Source organism: Lepidochelys kempii, chromosome 16 (genome assembly GCF_965140285.1).
Source record: "Lepidochelys kempii isolate rLepKem1 chromosome 16, rLepKem1.hap1, whole genome shotgun sequence".
In the NCBI taxonomy this organism is placed as follows: Eukaryota; Metazoa; Chordata; order Testudines; family Cheloniidae; genus Lepidochelys; species Lepidochelys kempii.
The window spans coordinates 20658387-20674284 of NC_136395.1; the positions used below are offsets into that span (position 1 = coordinate 20658387).

General features: G+C 45.9%; 1 protein-coding gene across 7 annotated transcripts in view; it reads right to left on the reverse strand.

Moving 5' to 3' along the window:
- VAV2 (vav guanine nucleotide exchange factor 2) overlaps nucleotides 1-14031 on the reverse strand; it is a 326386-nt gene extending 312355 nt beyond the window's left edge. For all 7 annotated transcript variants that reach the window (XM_073313966.2, XM_073313965.2, XM_073313964.2 and 4 more), the window contains exon 1: nucleotides 12723-14031. In XM_073313966.2, the coding sequence (XP_073170067.1) occupies nucleotides 12723-12926 (204 nt within the window). In that variant the 5' untranslated portion in view covers nucleotides 12927-14031. The remainder of the gene's footprint in view (nucleotides 1-12722) is intronic.
- Between the last annotated feature and the right edge of the window lie 1867 nt (nucleotides 14032-15898).

The following is a 15898-nucleotide window of genomic DNA, read 5'->3' on the forward strand; positions in this document are numbered from 1 at the left end:
GAAGGGACCATTGTGATCATCCAATGACCTCCTGTATTACATACACCATAGAGCCACCCCCAAAATAATTCCTAGAGCAGATCTTTTAGAGAAACATCCCATCTTGATTTTAAAATGGCCAACAATGGAGAATCTACTATGACTCTTGGCAAACTGTTCCAATGGTTAATTACACTCACTGTTAAAAATGTTCACCTCATTCCACTCTGCATTCGTCTAGATTCAGTTGCCCGCCATTGGATCATGTTATACTTTTCTCTGCTAAATTGACACGCCCATTATTAAATATCTGCTCCCCATGTAGACACTTACAGACTGTAATCGAGTCAAGCCTTATCCTCCTTAACTTCCCTACCACACAGCAGTGTTGCAAGGATAAACACATTATAAATTGTGCAGTGCTCAGATACTACAGTAATGGGACCAGATAAAGTAGATGGTGGCTTTTGACAGCTCAGCGGCAGATCCCAAAATTAGTGCAAGCTATATTGTACTCACACTTGGTTTATTATAGGCCAAGTTATTTATATGAACATTTAATGAGTTTTAACTATGTGGAAAGCATGAATGACAAGACAGCCATTTGTTAGCAAAAGAGTTCGGAGAAAAGGTCACAAAGGTCCAATTTTTAATTCATTTTAACGCAAAATTAAGTAAGAGATTTAGTTGAAAGTCTCCAGAAAACCTATGGATAAAAGGTTTAATTCTGTTATTTAAAAAGTTTGGGGGAGATATTCTGTATTCTTCATACAAATCCAAGAGTTAAATCCCTGCTCCAAGTGAACCCAAGCTTAACACAAAGCCTATAAAATACCTTGCCATGTTTCTGGTATGCTCTTGTTTTACTTATCTGCCTCCACCAATCTTCAATGGAGTTTGACCTAACCCTTCTTATTTAAGTGCCTTGCAGTCCACCAAAAACTAATAAAAGGTGCCTTGTTCAGAAACAAAATTCCTACACCAGGTCATTTGCAAAAGGATCCACCCAGAGTCACCATGGAAGTTCCAACCCTACTCTGAAGAGCACTGCTTCACCAGAGATCTCTGAGGACCACACTGCTTTAAGCATTATAATCCGTTTCTTGGCAGCATGCTGGGTTCTCACATAGGAAGAAGCCTGCAGGCGATAAGAAATCAGTCATGTGTTGGATTAGCATATTTGAGAGCTTATTTAGATGGAGGCTTGGGTGGGAAATTAAGGGGACAAAAACTGAAGGGAAAAGCCTTAAGCCTAAACAGCAGCGCCGATGTAAGAGGCTTTTGTTTTCTTGGGTTTTTTAAGGTCAGGCAAAAAAAGTGTATGATCTGTGGCCCAAGAACATGCCCTTGGTTATGTACATGTAAATCTGGAGTAATTCCCCCGATTTCAGTGTAGTCACCGGATTGGGTTTACACCAACATAACAGAGCAGAATGCAGTCCCTCCTCAAAGGCCTCGAGAACCGATGCAGGAACCAAGGTGAAGTGTGCATCACTGTCAAGAAATACTGATCCTAGCAGCCGTAAAATCCTATGGATCATTTTGTACAATCTGGCACCTGCTGCCTTGATCTGATGTTAAGCTCCAGCGCAAAGCTCCTTCACCACAAGCCTGACTTGCCACTGAGCAGTGGTCAGGCTTGTGACGTACACACATGCGCGTTACCGTTGTCCTAGCTGTATAACTCACTAACTCCAATGCACGTATACACCAGGCTAGCAACAGATTCACTTCTCACCCCCCTCTAGCTAGCTAGTAAAAGTTAAGTATCACAAGTGTTATTGGACGGGCACTGTGAAACAACATTACTTTCTCTCCTTAGAAATATTATTAGATGGCCATCCAGAGCAAGAGGATTTCACCATAACGTCAGGGAGGGCAGACAAGAGAACTTCTTTATAGCTGGATGAAGCGCTGGAAGAGGGCCCCAAAATACAGTCCTACCCCTGAAGAGCAACCAGGTTAAAGAAACAAATAAAGAGGCGTCTTCTTACACAGAGATCTGTTTCCTGTGGGTAATTAAATCATTCTTGAGTCACTAAAGTCAGCAAGTCCGTTTTTACTACTTTTTATTCCTCTTAGCCCCAGAGCTGACAGAGCGGACAGAATCCAGCTCACTCCCTCGGCCTTCTCGGCCAACAGTTGTTTTATTACATTCCAGTTGCAGGGTGAGTGTGTTCCACCTGGGCAGCCTCGCTGCAGGCACAGAGAGCACCATTTGTGGTGGAGGCAGGGAACCGCCTGGCATGTAGCTTATTTATTCCTGGTGATAATACGATGTAGGAGAAGGAAAGAACTCAGCTCGGTTCTTGGGCGCAAGATGGAGCTTGCAGGCTTGGCAAGAAGAAACAAAACACTTTTTCCCACGTAAACCCAAGCACATCTGAACTAGAAGTCACAGAGATGCAGAAAACATGGGGACATAAGACTATTTTACCATCATTTTTTGGAGCAGAACTGACCCGTAAGAAGCAGAGCATGAGGGAAAACCAGCAAGGCTAGGAAAGGGCAAGCCAGAAGGTAACAAAAAAACAAACAAACAAAAAAAAAAAAAGGGCTATACAGACCTTCAGGTTCTAGATGGATCAGAAGACTCTGGAGAAAAAACAACAACAAAAACCCCACACTTTGGTTTCTGTACCAGTGAAGAGGTTCAATTCTTTACCCAAACACCGAGACTTGGCCTACACTGCCCGCTTATATCAGTTCAATACATCGCTCAGGGGTGTGGAAAATCCACATCCCGAGCAACGCAGTCATAGCGACTGAACTCCTGGTGTACACAGCGCTCGGTCGCCAGGAGGGCTTCTACGGTTGCCATAGTTACTGCCGGTCAGGGAGATGGAGTATCTACGCTGACGAGAGAAGCTCTCCCATGCACATAGGTAGCATCCTCCTAAGCACCGCAGCTGCAGTGTAGACAAGCCCTCAGAGTCAAAGATACGCTTCTTAAACAGACTGATCCACCAATATTCAGCTGACCAGGGCAAGGCAGGTGGCAAGTTGAGAGTACTGTACCGATCTGCTCTCTACTACGCCTATGAAATGTACATGGCTCCAGCCAAGGCAAAACATGCTCATGCAACTGCTGCTCTATGTTCCTCTTCCCCACAACCCTGTTTACGGATATCCTGCACCTGCTGCATCTGGTCTTTCAAACTCTCAGCTCTTTCACCATATGTCTGCATAGCATGTAGCGTTATGGGGCATCCAGGTTCTATACAATACAAACATCTTTCCCATTACATGTCTATGGAATTCCTGCAAGCCAATAGATTATTTAAAAAAAAAAAAAACAAACAAAACCCACCACCATCCTTCTCTGTAATCTACCGATCTTAACTATTCTGCCAATGAGGCTGTACTAATGTGGAGTTATATTAAACTAATATGACATGTGAAAGTCATTACAAGCACTGGAGCTATAAAGCTTTCAAGCAACATCTTAAAGTCCCAAACCCTTGTGAATAATTACTAGTGCTGAGTGTGCCGACATGCCTTGATCTTCTACGTACTGAATTTTTTTTTTTAAATTGCTCGACTTTGAGTTGTCGTAACAAATGAATGCCTAGATCATCAATAAGTAGGCCTTTGATATCACATAATTTTACTTCTGTCTTCCAGATAGAAGAGGAGTGGTGTGTTTTTCCAACGGTTCACTGGACACAGCAGGTTATTCTGATCTACTGGGGAAAGTCAGGTGTCTATTGGTCTTCCTATCAAAAGAAAAATGGCCAACAGTTTCATCATGTTGATTACATTCCCTGGGCCTCAGACTAAACAGCAACAAACCACCACACATCACAGGCCACAATTAATTACCTACACATGTGGACATGTTCTAAGATATAAAAACTTATGGGCCAACCATTATTGACATCTAAACACACACCATACGATTTAACGGTCTCTAGTATCCAGGCGATTTTTTATGCCATGGCAAAAATTAACATATATATTCATCAAAAATAGAAGTAAAGGTCCTAACTGTCAAACAAGCTGAGCGCCTACAGCACCATGGGGTTTTGGATACCCAGCAGATTAAGGGCCTGATCATCCAGTGTGCACAAACCTACCACCTCCCTCAAGCACCTATGTGTATATTTGGACCTCAGCATCTTAGCAGCTATAACAGCCCAGCAAGGAAACACATATGCTAAAGCAATCAGCACATGAGTGTGGAACATGCATTTGGATAATGATCAGTGACACAGAGCACTTACTTCCACAGAAAGATGTCTTTATTGCCGTGACTATAATTAGCTGGCATTGATGTGATCACTGGAGATATTTAAGTACATGAAAGCAGGGTCTCTGAACACTGAGCAAAGTTTCATAATTGCACTTGGGGAAAAAGTTTAGCATGAAACACTGACAAAATAGGCTTTCCCTGAAAGGCTGGCAAAAATGAACAAACCTCAAAATCAGATCAAGACTCCAAATATTCTTGCTGGCTTTCTTGTCATAATTTCCTAGGTAAGGCCAAAAATACCTACTACAGTCCTGGAGAGTTAAAATTTCCCTCTGTCCAACAAGAAGGGGCTGATTTTTCCGACAGGAACTCAGTGTTATTCAACAGAATTCACCCCGCTGATCAGGAAATTCACTCAAGGACGAGAGATGCCTAAAATGGATGGGACGAGTCCTTTTAAGAAGGGTACCTGTCCCAGGTGAGGTATTTTTAAAAGGCCCCCATTTGTGAAAGGCGCAAAGAATTGTTGGTGTTTGACCTGACCCTGGAAAGTAGCATTCAGGCAGGGAAAGGAACTCAACACCAAGGGACACAGGAGTAAAGAGAACACTAGGCTGAGAAAGGACAGCAGAACAAGGGGCAGGCTGCATCTCCAAGCCTTTACACCACACTGTGTTACCAGCAGAGCACTTCTATCAGCTTAGCTGGTGCTGCTCAGGGAAGGAGTGTAGTTATGCTGGTAGAAAAACTCCTCCTGTTAGCTTATACTGCATCTCCACTAGGGGGCACTGCCACTGCCAGCAAAGCTATACACACACACACACCCCCGCCCCCGCAAGACTCTGTAGTCTACACAAGCCATAGGAGTTATGGAAACATGACCGTTACCGAAAAGGCAGGCATCTCTGCTGCCATTTGTGTTCGTAACCAGTAGAGCTGGTCACAAGTTTTCCAACAGAAAACGCTGATTTGTCCAAACAGACGTTCATTTCAATAATTAAGCGGGAACACGTCCATTTCAATAATTAAGTGTGTGTGGGGGGGAGAAGACAGCGTTTTGATAAAGTTAATTTTACTGAAATGAAACATTTGAAATGACCCAAAACAAAACATTGTAATATGCAGGAAATTGCAACGTTTCAGCTCAGAATGCTGGAATTTCCCATGGAACAGAGATTCCAGTGCCCCACCATCTCTAGCCACCTGTTTGCCGGGGCAGGAAGGTGGTGGGTGGTTTGCCTTCCAGGGCAGGTAACATCAAGCTCAGTTGTCCTCGAGTCAATGGTCTTGTTCAAAACCAGAGCATGGGGAGCATGTAAATAAAGAGATCGGGACTTTCTGGACAGACACCCCCGCCCCAAAGGCTTTAAAACAAAATTGTTGGAAGAAGAAGGGTTAACATGCTGGCAGCGAACAGTATGAAAATGCTGCAGAGGCAGGATTCATTGTCTTCCCCCAGTATTTATTATTGTTACCTCTGCCTTGAGAGTAGAACTGACACCAATTGATAAATTAAGGGATAGGCCTGTTTCACAGTCCACTCCCCTGAAATGCTGTTCTTCCTGCATCCCATGAAGCTTACTGACTCCCTGCATGCCTTCTAGAGCAACCAACAATTATTCCCTACCACCAGCCCTAACGGCCTTATCTTGGCTAGGACAAGAAGTCATGACCGACGTTGGGTTAACTATGATTTTTCTCGTCACATATGTAGTATGATTGAGTGGAACTGGAAAAAGAGGGATAGGTGACAGCAGGAATCTTGTTTGGTGCAACACCAGTGGCTCAGCAGTCTGAGGTGGGCCAGAGTGCTATCAAACACAGACCTCTTAGCGTGTAACCCTGGCATCTACGCAAATCAGTAAAGATCTCTTTCCAGAACTGCCTGCTCACTGCATCACATCTTGCTAACGAAAGAACAGACCGGTTGGATCACCCTAGCTGGACATAGTCTGTCCCAGTAGGAGCTGGGGTCAACCTGGAGCAGATAACACATATTAGAAGCTATCTGCAGTAGAGGCAGAGACACGGTTGAAGTCATGGTAGCTTACACACCCTCTTTTTCTCTAATCAAAGCCCACAAAGTGGTAGCCTGCTGCTAAAAAACGGCTGAACTGCTAACAAAGCAAGCACCCAACATTCGTTCTGCTGATGCAATTACTGGGCGAGTCTTAGGTGACAAGGAATCTGGAACCCCCTCTCCCACCTGCAGGGGAATACAAGCAGTGACTATTTCCTTACCAAGGACACAGCAACCAACATAGTAGCATGTAATCTCAGCCAACCATTCTCAACTTCTTCCATTCAAATGGATGTTCTTCGAAATCAGGAACATCAGCTGCTTCTGTAGTTCAGCTAATTTCACTTACTCATAATGAAGATACCAGGTGTGGATATATAGTGCTTTCCATCCATAGGTCAAAGTTGTTTTACAAAAGCATTACTAGTCCCATTTTACAGATGGGAAGGTGAGGTGCAAGGAGGTGAAGTGGCTTGCCAAGATTGAACAGCAAGCCAGTGGAAGAATTGGGATTCAAGCCCATGTTTCTCCAACTTCCGGCTCTCTGCCCAAGCCACTAGATCACAACTGTCCGGCCCTGACTACAATTATTAGCAAACTATGGAATAAGAAAAGCAACTTCTAGACAGAAGCAAAGGCAAGGTAGATTAGTTTTTTGTTCTTGTCCTCTTGAAGGACACCAAACATTCCCTTCGTCCCTGAAAGTTCAGTACAGATGAAAAAAAGACCTATTAGACCAGGGTAGAACCTCTAGCCTTCAATAGAAGATGTATTGGATATTACACAAGATCTTCTTAGAAACAGCTGCTTGTTCTGTTGGTTATTACAAATCTGGTTAATTAGATCAGAATGTTTGCAAGATACTCCATGAAAAGTTTGGATCAAAACCAAACCTAGGTCCCTGTCTGGCAAGGGGGTTCCACACAGCTGATCCAGAGCTGCACTGAAGTAACTAGGGCTCTGTGCTGGCACAGATGTTTGCCCACACAGAGCTCCCTGTGTAATCAGGGCTTGATTTGGTAGCTCACCTCTGACTAGCCTTTGGAACAGCACGAGTACAAGTCAAAGTTTCCCTGTCAAGGAAAATTAATTGAGCCGCAATCAAACTTCTGTGAAGTCAAATGATGTTACAACCGAGAAAAATTGCCAAGCTGGATCACAGGGCAGAGGCATTTATTTAATTTGTATTTGGGTCAAAGACTTAACAAAATTACAAGCAAATCTAACCAGCAATAAAAATGCGAAACTCAAAACTAGCCGTTTTCTTTCAAGGGGAAAAATAAAACCCGTCTCCTTGTTTTAATTATGAAAAGAGCAACGGATACAAGGCAGCCAGCTGTAGTGTACAACTAGGCTCTAACCAGGAGCCTGGAAATTAGCGATAGAGGCAGGAAAGATTGCCACAGGGGAGGACATAGAGAGGGCTCCAAGGGTTTTGGGAGGAGAGTCAAGGGAGGGACGATGAAGGAGGTCTGCTATAGAATTCTACACAGGAGACTGAAGGATTTCAACCTCAGGGCTGCTGCAGCTGCGTGCACTTTGCAAACGAGGATGTCCCTTGCATCAGCTGGGTTTCCTGATGGCAAGACAGGACTCAAATCCCAATAAATCCAATAGCTGTAATGGACAGATCAATAAGGACGGGAGGGGAGGGGATTAAAGCCATTTTCTTACTTTCCACCACTTTGGAGCTTGCTCCCACAGCAATAGGATTCGTTAGCAGAAGTCAGGTTTCACCAAAGCCAGCCTTGCACTGGTTTGCAGAACACAGCACTGGCCATTGAGGCCTCTACTTAGCATGCCATAGCTAGAAAGTTAGGGTTGACTGGCAAATCTTACCCTGGCCAGCAGCATCAGGGAACAAACCGAAGTCTCTGAGATGCAGCATGAATGAGCCAACCTGAGACGGCAGCTTGCAGAGCTGGCTTTTTACAAAGAGTCAGAATGAATATGCCCTGGCACCAATTCCACACAGCATCAAGGAGCAAAGCTTCTCTGGTCCAACTAGCTGACTTTCTGCTACGCATGGTTCCTTTGTCCAGTAAGTACAGCATAGTATCGGTACGAGGCAATCCTCAGCGAGCCTCTCAGCAGCACAGAACACAAACAAGTCCTTGTTGCCTTTTACAAGGCTGTTTTTTCTGGTTTCAGGATCGGACCTGACAGACCAACTTCACAGTGCATTCTCCAGGATACTTCTAATGGCAGCAGGTAAAATAAATTTCACTGCCAATCAGCATGAAGGGGAAAGTCACAGACACCAGCATCCTCTAGATCAAAAAGCATTTCCTTTTCACCAAGGCATCCTTTCACTGCTGGCCTTTGAAATGAACTCTAACCACAGGCAAAATTCTGCCTCGTTACACACCTGGGTAGCCCCATTTACATCACTGAAGATGAGCAGGCGAAACTGAGGGCAAACTATTACCCAGCCTGCATCGGGTCTACGATGAGTTTCTCTCTCCCCAGCATTTTGCGGATGACACTAACCTGGGAGGAGAGGTAGATACACTGGAGGGCAGGGACAGGATACAGAGGGACCTAGACAAATTGGAGGATTGGGCCAAAAGAAATCTGATGAGGTTCAATAAGGATAAGTGCAGGGTCCTGCACTTAGGACGGAAGAACCCAATGCACAGCTACAGACTAGGGGCCGAATGGCTAGGCAGCAGTTCTGCGGAAAAGGACCTAGGGGTGACAGTGGACAAGAAGCTGGATATGAGTCAGCAGTGTGCCCTTGTTGCCAAGAAGGCCAATGGCATTTTGGGATGTATAAGTAGGGGCATAGCCAGCAGATTGAGGGACGTGATCGTTCCCCTCTATTCGACATTGGTGAGGCCTCATCTGGAGTACTGTGTCCAGTTTTGGGCCCCACACTTCAAGAAGGATGTGGATAAATTGGAGAGAGTCCAGCGAAGGGCAACAAAAATGATTAGGGGACTGGAACACATGAGTTATGAGGAGAGGCTGAGGGAGCTGGGATTGTTTAGCCTGCAGAAGAGAAGAATGAGGGGGGATGTGGTAGTAGCCTTCAACTACCTGAAAGGGGGTTCCAAAGAGGATGGCTCTAGACTGTTCTCAATGGTAGCAGATGACAGAACGAGGAGTAATGGTCTCAAGTTGCAGTGGGGGAGGTTTAGATTGGATATTAGGAAAAACTTTTTCACTATGAGGGTGGTGAAACGCTGGAATGCGTTACCTAGGGAGGTGGTAGAATCTCCTTCCTTAGAGGTTTTTAAGGTCAGGCTTGACAAAGCCCTGGCTGGGATGATTTAACTGGGAATTGGTCCTGCTTCGAGCAGGGGGTTGGACTAGATGACCTTCTGAGGTCCCTTCCAACCCTGATATTCTATGATTCTATGGTGAAGTGGAGAACTTCTGTAAAAAGAAAGACACTGCTGACCTAACTAGGCCAATATGCCCTGTGTTTCAAATGCAACGTTTGAAGGATCTGTTCCTTCTTTACTTAATCTTATATGGCCCCCATTGCGATAGTATCTGAGCCCCTCAGTCTATAATGTAGTTACCCCCACAACACCCCTGTGAGGTAGGGCAGTGCTATTATGCCCATTGTACAGATGAAGAACTGAGACTAAGTGACTTGCACAAGATCACGTCACAGAGGAAGCCTGTGGCAGAGCAGGGAATTAAGCATGTCTCCCAATTCCTAGGCTAGTGCCCTAACCACTGGGACAGCCTTCCTTTCTTGTCAAAGTCCTGTTACCTCCAACAGCCTCATAGACCCCTAGAACAGGGCAAGGAGAGGAGCAAGATGATCCTTGATCTATTTGTAGGTTTTTTGTGAAGCTACCAGCTGCCTTTGGGGAATCACTAGTTCCTGCATGCAGAAGCTGGCAGGTAACCATCTAACCCCAAATCCACTGATGTGAGTGGAAAGGGCTTTGGAGCAGGTCCTAAGCGAAAGAGGAAATGGTTTACAAGTCCTTTGTGTAAGACGGACATCCTTGTAACATTTAAGCCTACACATAGTTATAGGTTTTCTAATCTTATCAATTTTAAAGATCTTAAAACGTAATGTTTTTGCTTTAAAGAATACTTTGCAAGTACAACTAGAAAAGAAGGGTACTAAAATCTAGGACCATTTTATTCAGCTGTGTGTATTTTTACTTGAATTTCCAGAAATCCTAAATTCACATAGCTTCCAGTAATTTCATCAGGAGGAGTGGGTTCTCAACAGCTCTAAAAAGAAAAGAAAAGAAAAGCAGCTACTGACTATATATTTAACTCAAATATAGCCCTTGCCTCACAAAGCAGACAGCGGCAAGAACTAAGGTGTCAATAAGTTCCTTTACAAACATTAAGAGATCTGCTATATTTCAGCTCTCTGTAAGTCATTTTAGGCCAACTCTGAATTCCATACACCGTCGATCTGGAACTGAAAATACACTTGGAGGGCTGTAATGCTTCCTTAAAAGAAAAGAAAGCATAGTGTCACCCTTGGGGTGTCCTAAGAATGCACAGATCATTACATTACATAACTAGATGTTTCCTCAAAACATAAACTATCACGAAGAGATCAAACACCGAAATCAGCTTCTTAGAAAGGCAGTTTGATCAGTTTATAACGCAAACACCAAAAGGGCAGTCTCACTTTGTTGTTACATTTTGGGAAAACCACGATGTTTGGCTTTACTTGCTTAACTGATGAGTCCTATTTACCAACACAAGGACCTACAGTGTCTTATTCTTCCTTCTATGGGTCTCCCCACACAGAGCAGTTTGTAGGATCAGGGCCTTGGACTCTACCCGAGGAAAGACTTACATAGATGGTCAGCTTTAACTGAATGGGAGTATTCATCTGCCTAAACAGGACTACTAACATGTGTAAAGTTAAAGCAAGTGCTTAAATCTTTGCAGAATTGGGAGTAAATTTGTACTCAACACAAGACCTTAAACTATTGATTGCACTGTACACTTTCAATCAAAGCTCTTCAGTATTTCCTTAAAACATACAAATTACTATAGGCAAGACGTCATAAGAGCTGAAAACATTACTAGAAAACATTAGTAAAACCCACTCATGGAACAAAAGCAAAGGCAGTCCTAGGATAGAGAGGATGATTGCAATGCATACATTTAGGACTCAAGATGACCCCTTTTTATCTTTGAGAGTTGTCAAGTTTAATTCATGTTTGGAAAAATATCAAACTGGGATACCCTTGCTACCAATAACATTCCCTTGCCTTTGTTACCAGTACAACCTAAGGTTATTAGAATAGGCCACATGTTTAATATCTACTCATCAACATATAGGCTACTTGTTTATTTCCACAGTTAGCTCAGTGTGGACAACACAGACAGAACAGCCAGCTTCATTTGTGTTTCTAGTCAGTTTCATTCTCTGGTTTCCCATGCACTTCTAGAGCAAATGCCACAAATGCTTGGACTGTAAAATCCTAAAGGGAATGTTTTAAAAACAAAAAACAAAAACACACTTTTCAGTAACATAAAAAGAATTTGGAAACATTTCTGGTTCTGATCATTTTTGTAAGAATTTTTTTTCCCCCAAGTTGGAAAACCTCAAGATCCAATCTTGCCGTGCAGCGGGACCACTGCACCTGTGCACAATCCCAGTGGCCTTTCTGGGGGAAAGCTGCGTACACCCATGCTGATCTGATTGCAGAATTTGACCTGTGCCTACTTGACAGTGTCCCTTTAACAGATGAGACTTAAAAGGGATTTATAGGGTTATGACACCCTATGGCCCCAATCCTACTATGCAATCTGCTAACACAAACTCCTGAGGGATCCCCTTCACATTGGGACTGCACAGGAGTAGGGACCTATCATCAGACTGCTCTGCCAGCTGGGAGATGAAGCTATGCTATCTTGCCATGGTTAAAACAGAATTTAACAGAGCTTCGTAGAATTTTTCTCACCAGGGGAAGACTGTTTTTATTTTTGTCAGATGAGTAAGACCATGTTTGGTTTTGTTTTTTAAATCATGGTAGAAGGTGGGCAAGATTTTGTCTCTGGGCTAGTAAATGTCCAGGGCAGTGTTTGAAGCCAAATCCCATTCTCTCAAATACCAAAACTAAAGGGACACGGTCACCTTAAAAACAAAAACACTGCCACCTGCATTTTGTACACCAGTTGTTACAGGCAACACCTAAGAGGACTACAAACTAAGGGAGACTGGAGGTGGAATACTTCCATTTTGCCAGGTCGTTTACTTTTCTATAATTCACCATGTCCTATGGACACTTTCCACTCTTTCTGTGGGTCTGTCATACAGCAACAAAGGAAAGATACTTTTAAAAAACAGAAAAATGGGATTCTAGAGCCATACCAGTTAGCAAGAGGTGGGGATGGACTCAAGGGCAGATATAGGACCTGAAACTACTTTCAATACAGGGGGCGGTTTTTTGTTTTGTTTTGTTTTTTTTTAAAAAAAAAACAGACTAGATTCAAGCTGATGGTGCCCCAGTATGGGTGTCAATGTGCATCACCCCCACCTGGAGTATTTTCTGGGTGTCTAATATACTTCCAGTACGGTCTGTTTCACTTTACCTGTGACATCTGTGGCCTGAAATTGATGTCCTTGAGATCAATAGATCCAGGTGACAGGTTATGAAGCAGCTGGCAGAGCAAGACTCCATCTCTCAAAGCCTGAGCCAGGTCAAACACAACAGCTGAGGGCCAGACCACCCTGTGGTTCGGGGGCAAAACTTTGCAGTCGATCAGCCAGCGGCCACACTGCCTCCACTCCTCCATCGTCCTGCAGAGAAACGTACCCTTCAAATAAAAGGTGCCCTGGATGAGTTGCCAGCGGCCAAAACTACGGTTCCAGTCCCCTCTCCCTTTTCATTGAGGACACGCACAAGCCGCTTGCAGCAGTCCCTCCTCCTTCGATTGGGAGGCTCCGGGGCGAGTTGAGAAGCTTCCCCCTTGCAGGATGGTCAAGTGCTATCGCTCCTTTCCAGTTTGATGTGCGGCCAACGCAGGAAGCATTTCGGGGGCGGGGGCGGGCACGGGGGAGGGACTTCCAAGACTCCTTTTTTTAATCGCTCCCCGGCGTGGTTTTGGCAGCTTTACTTCTTGCCTATAAAACGCTCCGTAGATCCCAGCTCAGCGGCTCCTTTCAGCGTCTCTCCCCCCGCAGCACACGCTCGGCTCGGCTCCTTGGTCCGGCTCCGGTTAAAGCCAGGAAAGGAGAGGCACAGGCGTGGGGGGGCTAAAAGCCCATCCCCGCCTGCCCCCTCCCCTCAGGGGGCTGCTGCTCGCCGGGGAGGGTCGCTTGTCTCTCTCCAGCCTCCCCCTTGAGTTGCTGGACTTCCCCTGCCCTCGTCTCGATGGGGCTTTGTCTGGGGCTCCCCGCCAGCGGTTTGCAGCCTTCCCGAAGCGGGTTCACGTGGCGAACTAACAAAGACCCGCCACCCGGGGCGAAGGGGGAGGCTCGCCGGCCTGGGGCTCCCCTCTGCTGCGTCCCAGCGCTGGGCAAGGCTACAAAACCACCACAACCGGCCCCTCCTCGCTGCTCTCGCCCGTCCGCCTCCTCTCTCCGGGGAGCGCCGGCGCAGCGCAGCGGGGCACCCCTCTCTCGCCCTCCCCCTGAGGAAGGGGTGTGGGGAGGGGGATCCGCGGACAGCGTGTCCCAGCCACAAAAGAGCCACCCCCCTGCGCCGACGGGGGGGGAGGGGGGCTACAATCCGGCAACTCTCCCTGGGGGGGGGGGCCGCCGGGAAGCAGACAAAGAAGCCGCCGCGCCGCGGAGATACAATGTGTCGCTGGGGCTGCTGCTCCCCGCTTCCCTTCCTCCCCTGCCGGGGCTGGCCGGGGGCCGGCAGCTGTCCCCTGCCCGCTCCGATCGCCCGCCCGCCCGGCCGCGGAGGAGGAGGAGCTCGCTGCAGCTCCCCTCCCCTCGCCCCGCTCAACTTCCTTCCCCCGCGGGAGGAACCTGGCGCAGGGGGGTTACGGGGCAGCCGCGGGTGGGGCCCCTCCGGACCGCCCTGGGCAGGGGCAGGGCCAGAGCCACGCTGCCCCGGGAGGGGGGGGCTCGGGCTGACTTGGGGGAGTCTCCCCCCGCCCCGTGGGGCTGGCCGGAGCTGCTGGCACTGATTTTGTAGGACAGAGGTTATATATATATTTTGGCGTTCAATGTTTCCATGGAAACGTTTAAAGAGATACTGCCAAGTGAAGTCACCTCCCCCACCCCACCCCACCCCCGTCACCTCCTCTCCTAACACCGCTTCCCCTCCCTTGCAGATCCCTGCCTGCCAATAGTCTCCAAGCAGTGCCTTCAAATTAAGCCCAGGCTTAAGTACCTTGCTGCATGGGGCCTAGATTATTCACTCATCACCTTTACTTTTTGCCATTCATGTTTTTGGTTTAGCGGTGTGTTTATATTGCCCTTCACTCAGCCTGGGAGAATAAACACTGGCTGGTCGATTTCAGCTCTGGTTTACAGTCCCTTTCACTTCTTATTCATTTGTATCACAGTAGTATCTAGAGAGCAGTGGTTCGCAACTCTCAGGCTGCTTGTGGCCCAGTCAGCACACAGCTGCAGCCCATTTGACATCCTCAGGGCCATACAGGTAGTATGTATATATATATATATATATATATATATATATATATATTGTGTGGCTGTGACCCACATAATGCTTAGGGAGCTGCATACCTAACCCACTATGGTAAACAGGTTGAGAACTACTAACCTAGAGGCATCAACCAAGATCAGGGCACGATTAGGCTAGAGGTTGCAGCTGCACTTGGGAAGAGAAAGAAGGCAGTGTTATTATCCCCATTTTACAGATGGCAAACTGAAGCAGAGAGAGATCAGATTTTCAGAAGTTCTCAGCTCCCATTTAGAGACTAAAATAAGTGGTCAGATTTTCAAAAGAGCTCAGTACCGGGGGTGCTGACTGGTGTTGAGCATCTGACTGTAAGCATCACTCTGGGAGCTGTGGAAATTTGGCCACAATTGGCTTCCCCAAGGTCAAACTGAGGACGGTGATGGAACCAGGAGGCAAAGTCCTTCTAATCTTATCTTTGGGTTGTAAATACTGCAGGGAAATGTTTAACCCAAACAAAAAGTGTTCATTAACTTCTGAACAATGTTCATGGCAACCCTTCTAAAAGCCAGGGTCTAGTTATTTATTACAAAACTGAACTCTCAGCCTTAAACTCCTTAGCGACATCTTCTAAATTTCACCTGTAATCTTCTGCACCCTCTCCCATCCCAAGTCAGACAAACACAAACCTTTTTTATTCTGTTTTTTCCCCCTTCCCAGAGAGCTTCTCCCTCATTTAATGGCCTTCCATGGTTTCTACAGGAAAAATGGAAGCTTTGGCATTGATAGTGAAATGAATAGGAACTCTTCCCCCGCTTCTCAGAGAAATGCAATGATAACCTCTCAGATGTAGACACAGAAGAAGGACTTTTTCTTCCAGCATGATCCAACAAGGGGAGAAGAACAGCACTTCAGAATGCTGTACTATTAATTTCTGAGAGCAAATTTCTTAAGGCCTAATACACCGGTTACCTGGCTGCTCCTGGTATGTTCTTGATCTGACTGTGTATGATAGCCGGTCTACCCTGGCAGAATATAGACATACTAAAGGCTGTGAGGGAGCAACATATACATTAGTTTGTATATACATTTCATATTCAGAGCTACACCCCACTCTGGGGGCAGGCAAACGCGTGCTGTGTAGACTACAGTACGGAATTTCTAATTCCCCAG